This window comes from Stomoxys calcitrans, chromosome 4 (genome assembly GCF_963082655.1).
Source record: "Stomoxys calcitrans chromosome 4, idStoCalc2.1, whole genome shotgun sequence".
Lineage (NCBI taxonomy): Eukaryota > Metazoa > Arthropoda > Insecta > Diptera > Muscidae > Stomoxys > Stomoxys calcitrans.
In genome coordinates this window covers 41519245-41541258 of record NC_081555.1, presented here as the reverse complement: position 1 = coordinate 41541258, position 22014 = coordinate 41519245, and the positions used below count along the sequence as shown (strand labels likewise).

Genomic DNA, 22014 nt, shown 5'->3' with positions numbered 1-22014 from the left:
ATAAACAAGTGAAATATCAAATTGTTATCTGTATAGGGGAATGTCAATAGAAGAATATGTCACTGAGAAGTCTTGGATGACCAGCCTTAATCCACCTAAGACAGAAGTTACATGGTATCCTTGGTGGCACCTATCTCCTTGGGAGCAGAGAATGTTTGGGAGCAAAATAATTCGATAACATACTGGACAGAAATTTGAACTACAAATCCAACATTTTTGAATGGGGCGAAAAATTCAACTTTTGCCCTATACACCTACTAAAGGGACTCAATCACTTGTCATGCATTGACTGTATAATGTATTTGTCAGATCTTTAATGCTGTATGGGTCTGTAGTTTGGTGGACGGCGCTCCAAAAATCAATTTACTGTTCAATGCTCAGCTGTATTCAAATAATGACAGATTTACGCATTGTGCCGAATGGAGGACGACACCATTTGGTTGAATGGTGCAAAGAACCCCAGGGAAACTGTAGCACCCCCCAGAATTTGTATACCCTACACCACCACTGTGGTACAGGGTATTATAGATTTGTGCATTTGACCCATTGGAGAAGAGCTAGACCCATTGATAAGTATACCGATCGGCTTAGAATCACTTTCTGATTCGATTTAGCCATGTCCGTCTGTGAGTCCATGTATTCTTGTAGTCAAAGTGCAGGTCGTATTTGTTGTCCGATTGTCACGAAATTTTGCACATGTCCTTTTTTTTGCCCAAGGACAAACGCTACGAAAAAAAAATCGGTTCAGATTTAGGTATAGCTCCCATATATATATTTCATCCGATATGCCTTTTTGAAGCTGTAGAAGCCACAATTTGCATCCGACCCTTATAAAATTTGGCACGAAGTGTTTTTTTTTTAACGACCCAAAATGCTTACAAAATTTTATTGAAATTGGTCCAGATTAAGATATAGCTCCCATATATATCTTTCATCCGATATGCCCTTTTAAAGATGTAGGAGACACAATTCTGGTGCAATCTCTACCAAATTTGGCACGAAGTACTTTTTGTGACAACCCAATATATGTGCAAAATTTCATCTAAATCGGTGCAGATTTAGATATAGCTCCCATATATAACTTGCGTCCGATTTGACCTATTAAGGCTATAGAAGGCACAATTTTAATCATATCTTTACAAAACTTGGCACGAAGTTCCTTTTGTGACGTCCCAATATGTGTGCAAAATTCCATAATAATCGGATCAGATATATATGTATCTTTCATCCGATTTGGTATTTGAAGGCTGTAGCAGGCACAATTTTGGCCTGATCTTTACAAAATTTGGCATGGAGCGTTTTATTCAACGTCCTCATATATTACAAAGTTCCATAAAAATCGGTCCAGATTTAGATACAGCTCCCATAAATATATTTTTCATCCGATATGGCCTTTTAAGGCTGTAGAAGCTCTCTACATTTTTTAGATTTGGTCCGATCTCTAAAAAATTTTTCATCAGATGTTTTAATTGACATCCCAATACGTGTGCAAAATTTCATCGAAATCGTTTCGACTTTTAAGGCTGTAGAACCCAAAATTTTCGCACCATCGTCAGAAAATCTTATGGTATGCAAAATTAAAGTCTGACTAAATTTGGATATAAGTGCTATCTATTAAAAGATTCCAGATATTCTTACTGGTTTTTAGTATTAATGGTCTTCAAGGGTCTAAGTTTTGCATTTGATTGTAAATGAGCCAAATCGGTTCATGTTTTGATATAGCTGCCATATAAACCGATCTTGGGTCTTGACTTCTTGAGCTTCTAAAGGGCGCAATTATTATCCGATTTGGCTGAACACATAACGCCGAGGAATGACTTCCAACAATTGTGCCAAGTATTGTCTAAATCAGTCCATAACCTGATATAGCCGCCATATAAACCGATCTCTCGATTAGATTTCCTGATCTTCTAGGGGGCCCAATTCTTATCCAATTTAGCTGAAATATTGCATATATCGTTTTTGGTAGGACGTGCAACAACTGTGCCAAGCATAGTCTAAAACGGCTGATAACATGATATAGCTGCCATATAAACCGATCTCCCAATGTGACATTCTGAGCCACTGGAAGGCGCAATTTTTACTCGATTGGCCTAAAACTTTGGAGGTGTTTTTTTCTATGGCTTTTAATTTTTACGATCCATATCGGTCAATAACTTGATGAAGCTCATATATATATTGAAAAAGTCATTCAAAGAACTTGACAAATGCGATCCATAATGGAGGGTATATAAAATTTGACCCGGCCGAACTTACCAGGCTTTTACTTGTTTTTTCGATTTATTGATGGTCATGAGAGGATCCGTCGTACAAAATTTCAGGCAAATCGGATAATAATTGCGACCTCTTGAGGCTCAAGAAGTCAAGATCCCAGATCGGTTTATATGGCAGCTATATCAGGTTATGAGCCGATTTGAACCTTATTTGGCACAGTTGTTGAAAGTCATAATAAAATACGTAATGCTAAATTTTAGCCAAATCGGATAGGAATTGCGCCCTCTAGAAGCTCAAGAAGTCAAGTCCCCAGATGATCTATATGACAGCTATATCAGGTTATGAACCGATTTAAACCATACTTGGCACAGTTGTTGGATATTATAACTAAATACTTCGTACTTCGGATAAGAATTGCTCCCTCTAGTGGCTCAAAAATTCAAGCTTCAAGATCGGTTTATATGGCAACTATATCAGGTTATTAATCGTTTTGAACCTAACTTAGCACAGTTATTGGAAGTCATAGCGAAACACGTCGTGCAAAATTTCATTCCAATCGGATAAGAATTGCGCCCTCTAGAGGCTCAAGAAGTCAAGATCCAAGATCGGTTTATATGGCAGCTATATGAAAACATGGACCGATATGGCCTATTTACAATCCCAACCGAACTACACTAATAAGAGGTATTTGTGGACGGACAGACAGACATACGGACATGGCTAGATCAACATAAAATGTCACGTCGATCAAGAATGTATATACTTTATGGGGTCTCAGACGAATATTTCGAGTAGTTACAAACAGAATGACGAAATTAGAATACCCCAATCCTCTGGTGGGAAGCAAGGCCAAAATACACTCCAATTTATTACTCATACCAAATTTTGTGCAAATCGCTTGAAAATTGTACCAAACATTGTTATAAGTGAAAATCGAGCAATATATATGCATGAACGATTTTTAACAAAATTCATAGCATTTGTCTTTTTAAAAAGGGATTTTTCTTTAAGCATTTCTAAGCTGGTGATCAAGACATTTAGGGCTACGGGTCTCGTTCAGATCCTCACTAATTATTTTTTTTTGCATTTTTTATCTACTTTTAAAATCATATTTCAAAGCTACCATTTGGAATAGCAGGTCCTTCCTGTGTATATCCCAATTGGAGAACAAAAGGAGTACTCTAGTACCAAAGACCTTTTATTGCTGTCCTGTTCTATTCTGGTCGACCTTCATATATTATTTGTAATTCCTTTTTGTTTTGGGTAGGATGGGGGGAGGGGAATTGCCCTCTGACACGCCTTTCATTTGTGTACGTTCTCAGCGTTACAGTTTGGTGCTGTTTATGTTGGAAGGACCCCCAGACGCAAAGACCCAAAATACCATTTATTTGGGTCTTTTATTATCGCGATTTACTACATGTCCTGTTGAACGACAAGATGTGACCCAGATACTTGGATCATTATATCAACATTAGATTCGAACTCTACTGTCATAGACCACTTTTTTGATTCCCTTATCATCCCGATCGAACTGCACCTACTATTGAAGATTATATATTTGGTGGGCCAGTCCCAGACTCTGGTAAATGTGTAAACCAGATCCGTATTCAACTCCCAAGGAACTTCCATTTGATACCCATTTTGTGACGTTGGACATTCATGCCGGTTAAGGGAGTTTTTAAGGTTGGGGAAGCTCCGTAGACACTTGGACAAAGTTCGTATAACAGATATGTACTCAACTTCCAAACACCTTTCGTTTCATACCCATATTGTCCCAATCGATATACATGTCCGTTCGAGGGGGTTTTGAGATGCGACGTCCCCCAGGTTATTTGGCCCCAAAATTTTATACCAATATCGTATTTTTGGGGTACCATAAGGTGGAATACACTATTTCGCTTAATTCGGTGCACCCATTTCCGAGATCTGGCGTTTTTGAAAATTGTGGTAGGGAGAGGGTCCGCTTCGGATATCAAAAAATGTAGGACCAGATTTTCACCGGCGGCTCAAACTCTAACATCTGTGAAAATTTCATGAAAATCGGCTCAGCCATTTTTGAGTCTATACGGAACAGGCAAACAAACAAAACGCAACAATTTAATTTTGTAGGTCTTTCACTCATAAATAGGAATTTTTTACCCGATTTTACTGAAATTCAGTACATTGTACTACGTGAACCCCTAAATATCCTCCCCGAATATGAAGCTGATCTGATCACATATGGATATAGATGGGCTATATCGATCACCCGATTAACGGTATTGAACCCATATAGGACCCTTTTATAACCCGATTTTGTTAAAAATTTGAAGAGTGATTTATGGCGAATTAGGTCCTATTCGGATCAAATGTCGAGCTGCTGCAGGTTCATAATGGTGCATTTTCCTCAATTTAATGTATAGATAGCGATTCTCGTCAAACTCTAAGTCCATTACGGTCCATAGGACCGATCGCCTCCGGAAGATGGCCATAAATTGGTCATTTAAAGGAACCGATAACATTTTTATTGGTTGGGCTGTAGCACCCCCCGGGAAAATGTCTAGCTACGCCAATGGCAATACGATGCATCCCTGCTGCACTCCTTTATCGATCTCCAAAGGACGGTTCTCTTTTAAATTGAAACGGACTGAAATTTCAGTATTCCTACACAGCTCCCTACTTAGCATCACTATTTTTTCTGGGATCCCCTAATTCAATAGCATGCTTCACATAGAGCTTCGCGAAACTGTGTCATCCAATTTGCCTGTTGCTTCTGCAAAATGTCTTCAACTGCAGGCGAAATACACTGAAGCAGAAGGCTTGCCATTGCCTTATTTTTGCGTTTAGCAATGTTACCCCTCTACAGTGGCACTAGGAGAAGTCACCCTTCTTTGGATTCGTGACCATGATTCCCTTCTTCCACTCTGAGGGAATAAAATTTGTATACCAGGCCTCTTTGATGACAACAGTTCGGCAGGTATGTTGTCAGGCTGATTTGCCGTTTTTGAGTGAGATCAAAACGGCCTTAATTTCTTCGCGGATTGTCCCTGCGTGGGTTTTGCCACAGTTCGGTAGGTACGGTGTCAGAACCGGCTGATATACTCCTGTGTGAATTTCGGCGCATAGAGGGTCGGAGCTTACTTCCTCGGAACTGAAAAATCCGCGCCACCTCTCTAATTGTTGTTGGGGCGTTATTTATTCCGACACGTCCTCATCTTTTCTTATTGCCCCAGGTCCTTATATTGTTGTTGCTAATATGTTTTGTTGGTTCGCCACGAATGTTTCCAATCTTAGCTGCATTTTCGGCTTGCTCTGCTTTGCCAATGCATTCACATACCAATGAGTGCTGCTTAATGACAAGGGACCTCCTTTTTATAGTCGAGTCCTAACGGAGTGCCGCCGTGCGACACCTCTTAGGGGAGAAATTTTTACATGGCTGCCATACCAAATGATACAGCATTTCACAAATGTCGCCAGCATTAGGAGGAGAAAACCTCCGCTCAAAATTTTCTTCTGATGTTCTCGCCAGGATTCGAAACCAAGCATTTTAACCTCTGCGTTACAGTGGCCTCCTCCTTGCTCTGCTTTATTTTACTTTTATTGGCTTTTAGAGAAAATTTATTCCTCTAGCCGATATGGAATAGATGTTCAAGCACCTCGTCTTCTTATTTTCCAATCTCTGACACCCAATTTTGAGATGTCGCTCTCCACTTGGTCATTTCATCGGAGTTTTGGTCTTTCCCTTTTGCGTTTTCTTTTATGGTGGCCTTCAAAAGACTTCTTTGCTGGGTTGACAGGGTTGCATTGCATCATGTGCTTAAACATGACCAGCTTGCTTTAAATGGAAATAAAACACACCACACTCCGAAAAACGTTATTTATTTTCAACTAACACCTTTTTATTCAACACAGCTAACAGAGTTGTATCGCATCAAGTAGTTTAAAAAAGAGACGTAATGTGGCGGCAGCACATCTGAGATTACATACTCGCATATGGTCCGTTCGTCTTTGTATTTCACCGGGAAATGGGCACCCATGACGCTGTTATAGAAGAATCTGATTTAATGCAAATTTTGGCTAACCTCTTACCCACCGAAATCAAACTGAAGACAAGGTTTTTTAGTCTTCCACCAACCTCAAATCCACAGCCAATCTAATGGCTTGTATCATGGCAGCTGTTATACAACACCTTTCGGTGTTATTGCGACGAACAGTGGGAGAAAATTAAAAAAAATAGTAAAAAATATGCCGTGTGAGAACGGGTAAAGATATCTTTTGTTGGTGTAAGCGAGTTCGTGTGCAACATTTCAAGGCCTTGGTTTGTTCGGCTTGTTGTGAGCTCTAAATACTAAAAAGTAACCTCAAAAAAGAAAATCTAAATTAGGAATTCGGTATTACTTACAAAATCCTTAATTGTTTTCCATGCCACGCCCCTTAGTTGGCTCATGTCTGGTATTGTGTCTCTACCTAAGTACTGGTGTCTTTTAACATCGAAAGCCTGGCAATGACATAGGAAATGCTCCAACGTCTAATCATCTTCCCTACATGCCCAACACATGTTATCACTTTCCGCACCGATTTTGCATAAGTGAGCTCATAGTCCTATGTGTCCCGTTTTGATATAATTAACCATACTAACCTCCTTCTTACTTCCTTTCAACAATAGCCTCTATCTCTCACGATCCTGATCACCCCATAGCATTTTCGCCGTCCTACCGACTATTTCTCTTTTCTACAGCGTTAAATGAGCGATCGTCGCCCATGCCCTTAACTCGGACTGCGTCGACCCGAAAGGCTTCGGGTTAACCCAGTTTATGGACGATAGTTCTCTGGCCTTCACTGCAAAATCGTCTGCCCTTTAATTCCCCCTTATTCCGTTATGGCCCGGCACCCAAACGATGCGGATTGTGACATCGTCAGAGAAGGCGTTTATCTCCTTCTTACACTCCAAGACTGTCGTGACCTTACCGTTTTGGATGTTATTGCCCTTATGGCCATTTTACTGTCCGTAAAGATGTTCACACTCGACGTCTTCGCGTTAACACCACACCACTTCACGCATGCCGTGATAGCCCGGATCTCCGCCTGCAGGATCGTATTATGGTCAGGCAGTCTAAAACAGATCTCAGTCCCTGGGTTCTCAATGTAGACCCCCAGTTCCACTCTATCGTCTAGCTTTGATCCATCCATGTTACATGATCTTCCAGATGGCAATACTATGGTTCCGTTAGTCCAAGTCTGTAACGCTGGCAGCAGTGCCTCGCACTCGACCTCAAGTGTCGTCTGAGGTATAAGATGGGAAACCTTTTCCCTTCCTTTCAGGTTTCCCATCGCCGCCTCGATTATACCGCGATGGTATGAGCTGCTCCCATCCTCAATACATTCTCCTATCGTCTTAAGTCTCATGTTAATGGGTCGGATAGATAGCATAATCTCCAATGTCCTAGTGGCGTGGTCCTCATCGCTCCGCTTATACCAAGACAACATGTTCTCTGAACCTGTTGTATGGTTCTTATGTTGCACTTTTTCTCCATAGCAGTCCACCGAACTACTGAGGCGTAAGTAAGTATTGGTCTAATCACGCTCCTGTAGAGCCAGTGGACTATCCTCGGATTAAGCCCCATTTCGAGCCTATGGCCCAACATCTGTGAGCCTTCTCAGTACGCTCCTGAATGTGACACTTCCAATTAAGTTTCCTATCCCTATGATGATTTATCCAGAGTCTAAGGACCCGATTCACCCGGTACTGGTCTAAGGTTAGTATCAGTACGTCGGTCCGCACATTGTTAAAAGTCCCATCGATGTCAATGTAAACCGCCAGTGTGTACGTTTTATCGAAGGATTCTTCTATAGGCATGCTGTTCATATTTGAGCATTTCGCTGGATGTCCTACCCTTTATCATGGTATCTACAATGCATTCCATAGTTTTGAGTAGAAAGGACGTAAGGCTTAAAGGCCTTTGGTGTCGCATAACTTGTCTTGCCGGGCTTGGGTATAAATACCAATCTTGCCTCCTGCCAGGCTTTCGGAGTAGGCACATTGTGAAAATACAGACCAGATGAGGCGCCAGATAGTCCGCCTCCTTCTGTAGGAACGCCGGAAATATTCCATCAGGTCCGGGTGACTTCAAGGCTTCCTTCGATCAATCTCATTATTCCCAAATTACGGTGTCTCCGTGAGTCCCGTCGTATTATGTTAAAATGTATTTTTATCAAAAGCCTTAATATGTCCTCCGTTGTCTGTGCTCTCGTTCCCATGTCGTCTACTAAATTTTCAGTTTGTTCATGGGTTTTTTAGAGAAACTTTTTTAATCTTGGCGGCGCCATTAACACTTTCTGCTTCCAGAAGGCATGTTTTGCCCCTCTGGTAATCTTATTGTATTCCTTTCTTCTTTGGGCGTTGTTGGGGCACCTGCCACTGCACGGTCTGATGTCTCAATATGAGGATTTCTGCCTATCATAGTCTTTCCAATCTTGAAAAAGGCAGTATTGCTCCCGTAGTGCGCCATGCCCGACTTGATCAATGCCAACCACAAGGAGAGTTCCTTCCTCCTTATCCTCCTCGTGGAGGGCCTCTCACTTCTCTGTGACCAAACCTTGCTTTTGCTTGCCCAAGTATCCTAACATGCGCTTCGTCGTAAAATTACTACCCTATTCCTTGATGAAGACCATCGCCTTTGTGAGCTGGAGGATGCCCATCTTTCACACCAGGTCGAGCTTTGCGCCATCCCAGGGAGCGTGGATACCTCTGATGAGCTGTTTGACGGTATCAATATATTCCGCCGACGTAAAACGCAGCGTAAAGATGTCCCCTCTATACTCGCAGCTCATCATTTGCATGGGTGTGTGTTCAAAAATCCGCTCATTAACCAGATCCTCCACTTGGGACCGATAATCTGGTGGAATCCTACCGGATGCACAGCCGATATTGATGACTGATGATGATAAGTCAGCTTATCTCTGTTGTGCATCCTTGTCACTCTGGCGTAAGAGGGCGGCTTCTTACCATTCTCAGCGACCATCTTCCCCTTCCGTTATGACTGTGGCCTCCTTTTGGAAGTCACAGTCCTACATGAAGACTGAGGGGCCGTGCGCGCTTCCTTCGTTCCTGTTCCGACTTTGTTTTGATATGGCTGCCATATAAACCGATTTTGGATCTTGACATCTTGAATCTCTTGACGGCACAGTTCTTATCCGATTTGGCTGACATTTTGTATCAGGTATTTTGTTTTAACTTAACGGTTCTTAACCTAATATAGCTGTCATGCAAATCAATCCTGGATCTTGATTTCTTGAGCCTTTAGACGAAGCAATTCTGATCTGATTAGGCTAAAATTTTGTACAACAACATCTCCAATGACCTTCAACATACCTTGTCATATCGAGCATCATAGGCACTCAGTATTTGTGCAAGGGCAAGGGCAGCTACTCCGTATGGAGCATTCCAACCTTTGGAAGCCCCCCGTGGCTCCCAGCTTAGCTTCTCGTTACAGATCGGACTTCAATGTTTCAGCCTGTGTGGTGCTCACAGCTATCCATGTTATGGCTTGAATCGGTCAAAACCCGGATCTAGCTCCCATGTAAACCGCCCCTAGAGGGCGCAGTTACTGTCTTATTTTTCTGCAATTTTGCACAACAAATATGATCTGAATTAGTCCACAAACCGATAAAGCTCTCAAATGAACCGATCATCCGATTTTACTTGTTGCGGCCCTATAGGGCGCAATACTTATTCGATTCAGATAAAATTTTACTCAATGACTTCCACTTTGGGTTTCATAGTATCTCTATGAGGTTATAAATTTTGCGCCTTCTAGGGGCTCAAGAAGTTAAAATCCGAGATTGGTTGGCATGCCAGCTATATCAGGTTATGAACCGATATGGCCCATTTACCTTGCCAACCAACATGGGCCAATAGGAGGTATTTGTGAAAAATGTCAAAGCACCTAGTTATACTGCTTTCGAGAGAAAAGCGGAGAGACAGACAGACGGACATGTCTATATCGACTTTAAAAGTTAAGATGATCAAGATTATAAATATGGGTCTGAGATCAATACTTCGATGTGTTACAAATAGAATGACGAAATTAGTATACCCTCATCCTATGCTGGAGGTAATAATAAGATAAACTATTGTATATAAACAACATGGTTTCGACAAGGGCTTATTGTCCTGATGATTCTTAAACTCCGGGCCATCTAATTACCTTTTGAAAATTCCATGCCATACTTCACCATACATTCAACGCTTTGTTTTGTCATATAAGAAAAAAGGCAAGCTTTAATATTTTTTATATAATTTATTTCCAGTATAATTATTTGTTTATTTATTTTGTTTTGTATTTTTTTTAATAGTCATTACTTCACATATTACAATAACTAGATTTTCATTTATTTAATATTTTTGCTTTCTGTTTTTTTTTTTAATAATATTATTAAAAATGTACATTTATATAGAATAGAATATGTATATTTTTGTTTTTGTTTTTTTATTTTTCTTTATTTGTAGTTTTATTACATATATGTATATTTTTAGTGGCATGTGGGTTGGTTTGTTTGTTTGTTGTTGTTTTTATTTAAATTATCTTTTTTTGTATTATGGATAGATGTATCATTTAATTAATTAATAGTTTAGGTTGTTGGTTTTTGTTTATCTTAAATGTATAAGGTGTTTTGTTTTTGATTAAAACTAAAAAAAAATATTTACTCATAATTAATTAAGTTTATCATAACAACAAAAGAAAATAACAATGGATTCTTTTCATTAGATTTCTTCACTTCTGCTTCGATTTCGTTTTAAAATTTAAATTGGGAACTTTAAGGCAAATATACAAAAAGAAGGGGAGGGAACGAAAACACACAACATAATAGTAAAAGTAAATCAAAGGGGAAACTGAAAAGTTTATATTTACAAAATTGGCATTAGAAAAAAAAGGAAAGTGTGGAAATAGTTTATATATATGAATATGTATTATATATATTAGGATGCTTATAAAAGTAAAAAACAAATATTCAATAAGGCAATTCTTTTTTTCCTTTAATTTTGTTGTGCTTTCAAACAAAAAGTGCTAACAATAATTTTGTGTGTGTGTTTTTCATAAGTTTTTCAAGATTCTTCTTCTCAGCTCCTTAAAAGAAGGAAGAAGAAAAATCTTACAGTTGTATGTCCATATTCACCGAACTTCATGCTGCTTTAAAGTAGGTTTATGTGACAGACTTGCTTACTTTAAAGCTGTATTAAATTTGGTGAATACCGATGTCAATCCAAAAAAAAAATTTATAATACAAAATTTTTTTTGCAAAAAAAAAAAACAATTTACATTTTTTGTTATAAGTTTTCGTATATATACATAAAGCATCATTATAAGTTAAATGAAATTATATTAAAAATCAAATTTTAAACAGATATATATTGGAATTTCTTGAAGGTTTCAAAAAAACAATTCGATTTTACTTGGTGGGGATTCATGTAAAAACCGAAATATGCTTCCTTTGCTTTCTTTTTATATATGGAATGAAATGCAGGTTGGCTGGTAGGTTGTTTTCTTGGTTTCAGGGTAATGGAAAAACGTGATGCTTTTCCCTAAAATTTGGCTGGAAGGGGATTTGGACTTGTCATCTGAACAGAATTTATTAATTAAATATCACAATAAACGATTTATAAAATACTTCTTTTTTTTTCTTAATTTGTTTTTATTTTCGCTTTTCTTTGAGTTCATCTGTAATGCAACTTGGTTTTGTGTGTGTAAAAATTAAAACTTGAATGTTCTTCGTTAGTAATTTTAATTGTTATTCGCTTCGGTGTAAAGGTTTGTCATATGTTTAAGATCAGAGAGAAAATCATGTTTTTTTATTCAAAGGATCTTCAGTTTTTGAGGATTTCATACAAGCAACTTGACTTTTGATTATTTAAAAAATTCCAAAAATCCTTATGGGCGTACAAGATGAGTTATAGCTAAAACTCAACAAAAATCCCTGGTAACCGACACAGTGGAAGTCTCGTATTTCTGACAAACGACCTTACCTCAAGATGAGACGATGAATATCTAAGGAATACAGACACCGTGAAGTGTCGATAGAAGTAGATACCTTACCATCTCTACACGATCGCTTTACTTTGGGCACGGGCCAGTAGCTCCAAATTTCATATTCTTAGGGCTTTACAATGGGGCTATACAGCGATGTGCCTGCTTTTCCATACACCATACACACTTTTCCATTAACAAGTAAAAGCTTGCTAAGTTCGGCCAGACTGAATCTTATATACCCTCCACCATGAATCGCATATGTCGAGTTCATTTCCCGGTGTCTCTTTTTAGGCAAACAAAGGAAAGGAAAGGATAAAAGAAAAGAATTGTTATTGGAGCTATATCAAGTTATGGTTCAATTCGGACCATAATGAAATGAATGTTGGAGAACACAGTTGAAGTCATTGTGTAAAATTTCAGTCAAATCGAATAAGGATTTTGCCCTTTAGGGGCTCAAAAAGTAAAATCAGATAATAATCGCAACCTATAGAGGCTCAAGAAGTCAAGACCCTAAATCGGTTTATATGACAGCTACATCATGTTATAGACCGATTTAAATCATACTTTGCACAGTTGTTAGAGATCATAACAAAACATCTCATGCAAAAATTCAGCCAAATCGGATAAGAATTGCGTACTCTAGTGGCTCAAGAAGTCAAGACCCCAAATCGGTTTACATGACAGCTATATCAGGTTTTGCATCGATTTCAGCCGTACTTTGCACACTTGTTAGAAATCATAACAAAACACCTCATCTCAGCATGTCCACCCCATCTATCAGTAATTATTACATATTAAGATCTTTTCCCCCACCACTGTGATGAGGTCCAATAGAGAATATATGGAATAAATCCAGATCCTTTCGATCTCACCAACATTGAAATATAAAGACGGATGTCACCAGCGTTGAAGATCTTAGAGAAACTCCCATCGGATCCAACTTCATTCCTAACGGTTCTAACCAGCCAAACAAGGCAGAAACTTTTGCTATCGGTGAAGATTCATTGCACCGCCTCGGCACATCCGCAATCTTTAATGGGTTCAGTTACTGACGAGGGGGCTACCGCTTAGTAAAAGAGTAAAAAGTGCAACAGAAAAGGTCTACTAGATCTGGACGAGTCAAAAACTAGCCATCCGCCAAGAAACCGAGGTTTATTCTTAACTACGAATATCGTCCATAAGAACGAGAACGAACTGACGCAGAGGGAAAGAGGGTTCATGGGCCTGACAATGCCCGACAAGCATCAGGAAATCAATTTAGTTACAGCCTCTTTTGCAAGGACAAATAGAGTCGGTAACCCACCGTAAAACCATGCAGAGATACAGAGATTTGGAGTTCAAGAAGCCAAGTGAACTTGATTTTGACGTGTCTGCAGGATGCAATTCGCCGAAAATGACCAAAATAGGATTCTTTCTACGGACTTGCTATTATCTACAAAGATCTGTCAGTAAGAATGAGAACAACCGTACGCATGGGAAAAGACGGCTCATTAAGCAGAATTGGTTATGTAAGGTCATCTTTGGTCAGCACGGGATAGCTGTGAGTAGCACACAGGCCGAAACTTTGAAGTCCGATCTGTGTGGTGTTCATTGCTGTCACGAGAAGCTTAGCTGGAATGCTCCATACGGAGTAGTTGCAACGGCTGTCGCGGAAAATCAACGGTATCGAGCGGAGAGTCTCAATGAGAGGTCGGGCGGTACCGGCTCTAGAATAAATACTGAGTGCCTATGGTGTTCGATATGACAAGGCGAGTTAATCGCACCTTTAAATAACCAAAGGCCACCCTGTTCCCTCGGCGATCGGCTCTTTGCACCGGAACGAGCTTGCTCATCTACAGGAGCTCGACGAGGATCGCCACTTCCAAATGAAAATGTGGCTACAACAACAACCAAGAAAACGAAGAATGCATATCAATTGACTTACTTTCACATACAACGATTCGTCGACAAGAACGAGAATGGTTTCATGCAGGGAAAGAGGCTCTTGGAGGACCTGAAAAAGGTTGGTTTGATGAAGGGCCTAACATTGCCCAACGAGCAACTGAAAATCACTAAGCTTCCATCTTCTTTGCGGAAGTTAGGACAAACAAGACCAGGGGGGCACCGAATAATCGATGACTGTGTTCACTATGACAGGAGCACATGATATTGGCATGCCAAGCCCAGGATACCAGCAAAGAATGCCTATCAAGCAGCTTGCTCTTACATATAAAGATTCATCGGCAAGAACGAAAAAACTGAATTGGTGGAAGATTCTTCAACAGAAAATAAGCTAGAAAAAAAATTAAGCTTGCTGAGCCCACTTCACTTATCTAGCAACGGTGAGTCAAAAAACAGTCAAGGATGCCGCAAGTCCCTTACCATTGCTGGAACCAAGTATACATAAGGGTAGACATTCAGACATTTATAATAGATACAGGCTGGGGGAATAGGTACCATATCCGCTTATGAAGCTGAACACCTGGGTTCGAATCGAGATCAGAAAAAAATTTTCAGTGGTGTTTATCCCCTCCTAATGCTGACAAAAGAGGTACTATGCCATGTAAAAAGAATAGGCTCCAAGTTGACATTCGGAAGTTTTGACAGGGAGGTAAAAAAATCTCGTAGTACATGCAGCAAATAGCGTCACAACTCCCTCGTCATTGATGGAATCGAATGACGGGCTCAAGATTGACATGCGCAGCAGTGGTTCCGACCAGCCTTAGCGAAACCAATATCCAAGGAAGCTAAAGGAGAAAGTCTCGTAATACTCCGGACTCGACGATAATCGCGGTGTTGGATAATACGTTGTCCAATTCGGCCTGAAAATGGCCTGTGCAACTTTTTGAGGCAATGTTTATAGTCCATGGCTAACGCGAATCAGAGAGGTTTGAAGTGGGTGGCCCCACTGCCTTTTTTTAAACATCCAGGAGCTAGCCAAGAACGCTCGTTGTTGTGTCTGTCTCATATAAAAAACATACATGTGTGTGTGACATTGTCTTCAAATACTTCTTTAAGAAAATTTCAATTTTGTCACCGACATGGCATATGTGCTGACGTGCCTTACAGATTGTCTGTTATAAAACTTGATTGTTGACGAATTCACTTCACTAACCGAGTCCACGAACAAGTCAGCACAATTTTTTTAAAGAAATTTTAAATTTTATCTTTAACGATTTAACATGGCTATGCACCCTTCTTTTTAGACATCTTGACGACTCGCCTTTGCCCACCAAGGCAAGGCTACACTGCGCTCATACGAATTTCGTTCTACGAAATCAGACGACAAGAAAAATACTTTGTCTGAAGCAAAATGTACCCGAATACATGCATTGTGCAGCGTGCACTTACTTACATTTTAATCATTCTCCCTTATTTATTCACTCATCTTGTGGTTGTTGTTGTAGCAGTGTGTTTTACACTAAGTCGACAGCCCTTGCCGATGAAGAACTCCATTGGTTCAATCCGGAACTTACAACCGACTGCCATGGGATTGCTCATCTTGTTGTCTTCTTGTCTTGTTATCTGTTTTACTCAGTTCTCAATTGTCTCATTCGATGTTATACTTGTTAACGAAAGGTTCAGTTCTTGAAATACTCTATTTTTATTAGTGTGTCTTGAAAGCAGAAATGAATGGTCTAGTGCAAGCCTTTGTCGTCTACTGCATGGTATTGATTGATCCGTCTACTCCGAATGGCTAAGATAAATTAAAGAGAGATTTTTAAAAATGGCGCCTACTTCCTGTTTTTAAGCAACCAGGGCCTGATACTGCTCTCTCAACAATGAAGTCGACGAACGCAACCGAGGTCGCAAAAATTTCCTCACTATTGATGGGACAGAAGAAGCATGGGGTTCAGCCTTGAACGCGAACTCCCTGATCAATGATGGGAATGAAGATGGTGCTCTAGTTTGACACGCGTTTTTAAAAAAGTGCAGCCGCAGTGGTCCTGGACCAACCCCAGCGCCAACAACGTCAAACAGAGCTAAGAAAAACGGTCCGGTAGTATACTGTACCCTATTAAAGCTACGGCGAAGAATAAGACGTTGTCTACTGCATGGTCCAACTACTTCGAATGGCTTAGATAAATTAGGGAGAGATTATCACGGCACAGGATAACTATGAGCATCACGCAGGTCGTAACTTATGTGTGTTATTCTTTATTACGAGAAACTTTGCAGGCACGTCCACAGATTGTGGATAGTGGAGTGCTCCATTCGGAGTAGCTGCAACTACAGTCGCAGACAATCAGCGGCATAGAGTGAAGATTCTCAGTGAGAAGCCTATGAGCCTGTAGTATCCCTGTGCAACTTTTTGAGACATCGTATACTTTACATGATTAAAACGAATCTAAGACTTTTCGTAAGAAACCCATGGGTTGTAGATCTCTACCAATAATGGAGTTAATGAATGCAACCAATAATACCACAACAGCTTAACCATTAATGTGATTTCCAGACACGGGAAAACTGTGAGCACCACACAGGCTGGAACATTGAGGTCCCATCTGTATAGTGTTCATTGCTGTCACGAGAAGCTTAGATGTGAGCTACAGGTTGCGAATAGTCCATACGTAAATGCAACGGCAGTCGCGGACAATCAACGGTGTCGAGCGGAGGGTCTCAGTGAGAGGCCGGGTGGCACCGGCTCTTGCACAAATATTGAGTGCCTATGATGATCGATATGACAAATCAAGTAATTGGCGACTTTAAATAACCAATAACCACCTTGTTCCCGCGGCGATGGGTCCTTTGAACCAGAACGAGCTTGCTCACATACAGGAGTTCGACGAGGATCGCCAAATCCACAGGAAATGTGGCTACAACAACATTAATGTGATTTATTAAACTTGACAAACGCTATCGAAACAAATCGAAAAATGGGTGGAAAGTAGCCATGTGGTGACACAATGTGCAGGCAGCACCAATATCAGAAAAGGCGTAGGGCAATTCCCTGTACAATTCGTATAAAGGTTGTCTTCTTCATATAAATGAAACCAATCAAGAATCAGAGTAAGCAATGTACGAACAATGCACACCTCCTTGGCTAATAATCGAATAGGGATCGAAGAATGAGCAGACTGTGATTAGGAGTCCTAGATAGGTTGCAGCGGCAACTTCATCATTCGGGACTAAAGAAAAGAAGTCTGGTAGTATCGTATAAATTATCTGGAAACTAAACTTATGATGGGGGTTGTTGTTGTTTTAGGCACATTATAAGCGTCCAAATAGTCACAGTAATATTAGTAACTAACATCGTTGCCGACTTAAGAGAATTACAGATTTCTGGGAAGACTAAAAGAGATACAATCGGCCAAACGCCTTCTATCCAAATGTAGAACAGAGAATATACACAAGAAGTTGAACAACTCTTTCTTCAAATCACTTCCAACCATTTAAGCTCTAGTTATTCTGCACTTTCGTAAAAGCTTAAGACAGCTTATTCCGAGTAATCCTTTGTGATATGGGCTTGTCTGTTTGTAACACTCGCATTTTTCAATAATGACATTGACAATGACATTGAATTTTACCTCTATAGATGCTTCTACAAAACTTAGTAAAACACAGTGGAGATGTGTGACAAAACGAAACTTAGAGGATACAGCCCTTGAGCGATAAAGGGTTCGATCGAGCCATTCCAATACATAGGAATGAATGTCTTGCGGTAGAAAGATTGTTGATCACCGAGTGGAGTGTCTATATTGAAACTGCTAAAAAGATTTGTCCTAAATTGAGATTTATCAAAGTGTTGTTCTTCCCGATTCCCACTAGGCCACTTTACAGTCTAATCCGCTTAATTGAAAACAGCAAAATACTAGAATTTTTTTTCAAAGACATGTCAATTAACCGAAGTGTATAGAATGAAGAATGTTTTCCATTAGCAGAACTTTAGTATGTTAAATGCTTTGTATTAAAAGATCTGGAAGCATAAAAACTATGAGGAATTAATTGAAGCTATGAAGCAAGTTAGAAATTAGTTAAATCGTAACTTTGACCAAATTTTCAATTAAGGGGATTTGATATCTTTGAATTATGACTTTTTTTAGCTTAAATTTGTATTTCAATTAAGCGATTTTTCAATTTACTGGGTTTTCCATTAAGCGTAGTGCAATATGTTATAAAGACCTTAAAGTCAATATGTACAAGTAAATTTTTTCAATTAACCGAGATTTTCAATTGAAAGATGTACAATTTAGCGTTTGGCATTTGGTATTACAAGGTTAATTACCGAAATAATCGACGGGGAAAACTCAAAATTAATTCACTTCTTGTTGTTTCATTGCATTCGTTAAGTATTCAGAATAAAACTATAGAAGTTGATGGGCCAAATACTGTTACAAGGACAAGGACTCGTTGCTTTAAATTTCGGGAACATGGTCATAAATTCTGACATTGACTGTAACTGTACAAGTGTTAAGGGATCTACTCCCAAATTTCGTAAACTCTGGGTGAGAAATACTGCTTTTGTGTGTTCAATCGGAAAACAGGGCTATGTGGCAGATGCATCAAATATGGTCAGATCTGGTCCTCACTCATGTGATGAGGGGTCCCTGCAACTCACTGTAACGGCGAAAATGGGCAAACCCCCATTTATTGGCTCAAACATTTAAAACGGGAGATACAAATGCAAATGCAAATTTTGCCCATAAACATTCCACTAAGGAACAGGAGCAAACTTCTAACATATCAATGAGTGCCGTACGATTAAAGTTTAAGCTCAATGGTAAGGGGCCTCCTTTTTATAGCCGAGTTCGAACGGCATGTCGCAGTGCGAATACTCTTAGGAGAGAAGTTTTACATGGCATAGTACCTCACAAATGTTGCCAGCATTAGGAGGGGAAAACCACCGCTGAAAAATTTTTTTCTGATGGTCTCGCCAGGATTCGAACACAAGCGTTCAGCGTCATAGGCGGATATGCTAACCTCTGTGAAATTTTAAGAAATGCTCCTTGTTTAACGATTCTTCTCTGAATTTCGAACTGCGAAATGCTTTAAAATTTTCGAAATTCTAAAAAATTAAGGAGTTGCGGCGTTTTCGACCTTGAAAACGACTTTGAATTTTTTTTTTGAATTCTTTGGATATCAGTTATGCGATTTTGAGCTTAATAATTGAAGAAATAACAAAGGAGTTGCGCTAAACCGCATTTGTTGCCACAAGCTTCAGTGCTGTATACACAACTCGAAAAAAATAAAAAAAAAAAAAAAAATAAAATGTGAAATTTTAATAAATGCTCGTTATTTAACGATTCTTCTCCAAATTTGCAGTCATCAACCCTGATTGTTTATGGAATTTTTACTTTAAAAGAGGGACTGGTTGGTTTTCATTTTTCCCATCTTAATTGCATACCATTTTTAGATTTTTAATCTAATCAAAAATCATTTGCTTGCATTATATCCCAAAAAAAAAAACATATTTTCTCAAATAGAACTCTTTTTTTGTTTCTTCTCTTTTTAAAAAAATGCAATCGAACGTATAAAAATATATATTCTGTATGTACGCAGACATTTTTGCTTGACGTTTGGTTTTTGTTCTAAAAACTGATGTTTTTGTTTATATTTCTCTTGTTTTCTTCTGTGTTTATTCATTCAACATTTACATTCACTAAAATTAAACATAAAATTCTTAACTAAATTAGAAATATATATAAAAAATAATATTTATATATATAGAATAGTATATGTATATAAATGTATATATAATTGTTTTTTCACAAACAATTTGTTATAAAGTAAGTATAGATATAGATTTTATTTATATATGTATATATATAAATGTATATATGTACAAAGTAAGCGTTTCAAGGATTTTTTTTTTTTAATTTTTCTTTTTCTAAAGTACTTGCTAAGCTAGGAGACATTTAACAAAAGAAGTTTTCTTTTTATAATGGAACAGCCAATAACAAAATCAAGGATACTTTGGAAAGAGTTAATGGTTCAAGAAGGATACAAGCGCTAGATGAGTACCTTTCGAGAAAGATGCTCATTTAAGGTGGTTAGATGTTTGAAAAATGAAAGAGGTGAGGCATTAAACTTGATTACAAATGTATATATGTACGTACTATGTGTATAGTTGGCAAAAATATTAGGTTTTGTTGTTAGGCTTAGGAAAAAACTAAGCCTTCTTTCAATCATTTGTAAGCCTGCCTATGGATTATAAATAATACAACTCTAAGGGAGGAGTATACAACAACAATTAGTCATTAAGCTGGCTGGATTTTTCTCAAAGATTTTCGATATACATATACAGACACATACATAAATACAATAGCTGAGAAGTGGTATTATAATCCTTGCTTGGGTTTAAGCATAAATGGAAAGTATGGGGGCGGAGGGGGAAGGGGTCTTCTTCTCACAGTTAAATTAAAACAACAAGTTCAGAGTGGAATTAAAAATAAATATACATTTCACATAAATAAATATTATATTTAGAGTATAGGTATAGTATATTACATAAACTTTACATACATATTCCACATAAATGTGTGCGTAAGCAAATGTCTTCTTTTTTAGTTGAGGGGAGGTTAGGATTTTACTTTTCAAAATTGTATCAAAAACGGAAAGTTGGGAAAAATAAAAACTCTCTCTATTGCCTTATGGTGGTTTCTAGTTGAAAATGGCCTTTTGCGTTTGTAAGTTATTCTAAAGTAAACTGGTATTTGTTTTTAGTCTCTCAATCCGGCAGAAAGGCTTAGCAGCCTTTCTCTAGTATTCGTTAGAGGATTGGATTTTGTGCTAGGATTATTTTTTTTTTCTTTTCGTTTTATCAATTTTTCTCTATGTATTTTTTTTTTGTTATATCTTCCGCTAATAGAACTCTTTTTTTTGGAAATTGTAAATTTTTAAAAGGGACATTTTCTTTTTTTCTGTTTTTTCTTCTAATTCAGTTTTTGCAAAACATCACATTTGTTGTTTTTTGTTTAATTATTGTTGTTATTTTGGAGTTTGGAGTTTTCTATGTTCATTTTTAGTTTTAGCTTCTTCTAAAAAAAATTCTAATAATTCATTGTTTTGTTTTTTTTAGGGTTCAATTTTTAATGGACCACCTCCTAATTCAGTTGTTCTTGTTTTTCTTGTGGGGAGGGGGTGTTTGTTGTGTATTTTCTTTAGTTTTTTTTTTTTTTTTTGTTTATAAATAATTCAATTTATTACTAAGCGCGTTTTGTTTTTAATTTATAATTGATGATTAGACTGACTTACATGACTAATGGTATGGTTTCAAGTGTTCAACATAGTTTTCTGGTATAAGTCCAGTTTTACCATTTAGGGTACCCTGCAACCAGCCAGGTTCGTGTGAAAAGCCAACTGTAAGAAAAAAAACAATAAGACAAATGAAAAAGTTATAAGGGGTTGGGGGTTAAATGAGAATAGTTAGAGATGGGCTATGGGTAAATACCCAAAAAGTATTTACCCGGCTATTTACCCATTTATACCCAAAAACTGGGTATTTATAATTTTGCAGATATCTTGGGTATAAAAAAAAAATTTCAAAACATTTTTGATCATTTCGTCTTCATTGTATATAAACCTGATTTTGTGATCTCATAAAATCGGATTTTAGTTATATATAGCCGCTATATATACCGATCTCCAGACTTAAAGTCTTGAGGCAATAAATTGTTCACTTTTCATCCAATTTCAATGAAATTTGGCACAGTGAGTTCAGATAGACCCTTACCCATTTCTGTAATGTGTGGTTCAGATCGGACCAAATTTGGATATAGCTGCCCTATAGACCGACCGCCCGATCTCCACATAAAGGGTATTGAGATCATAAAAGATCCATATATTATCCGAATTCGATGAAATTTGGCACAGT

At 38.4% G+C, this 22014-nt stretch overlaps 1 protein-coding gene across 4 annotated transcripts in view; it reads right to left on the bottom strand.

Annotated features, from left to right (window-relative positions):
* Positions 1-10779: 10779 nt before the first annotated feature.
* The window catches only part of LOC106081131 (rho GTPase-activating protein Graf), a 349632-nt gene continuing 338397 nt past the window's right edge, over positions 10780-22014 (bottom strand). For all 4 annotated transcript variants that reach the window (XM_013242882.2, XM_013242886.2, XM_013242885.2 and 1 more), the window contains exon 13: positions 10780-21500. In XM_013242882.2, the coding sequence (XP_013098336.2) occupies positions 21400-21500 (101 nt within the window). In that variant the 3' untranslated portion in view covers positions 10780-21399. The remainder of the gene's footprint in view (positions 21501-22014) is intronic.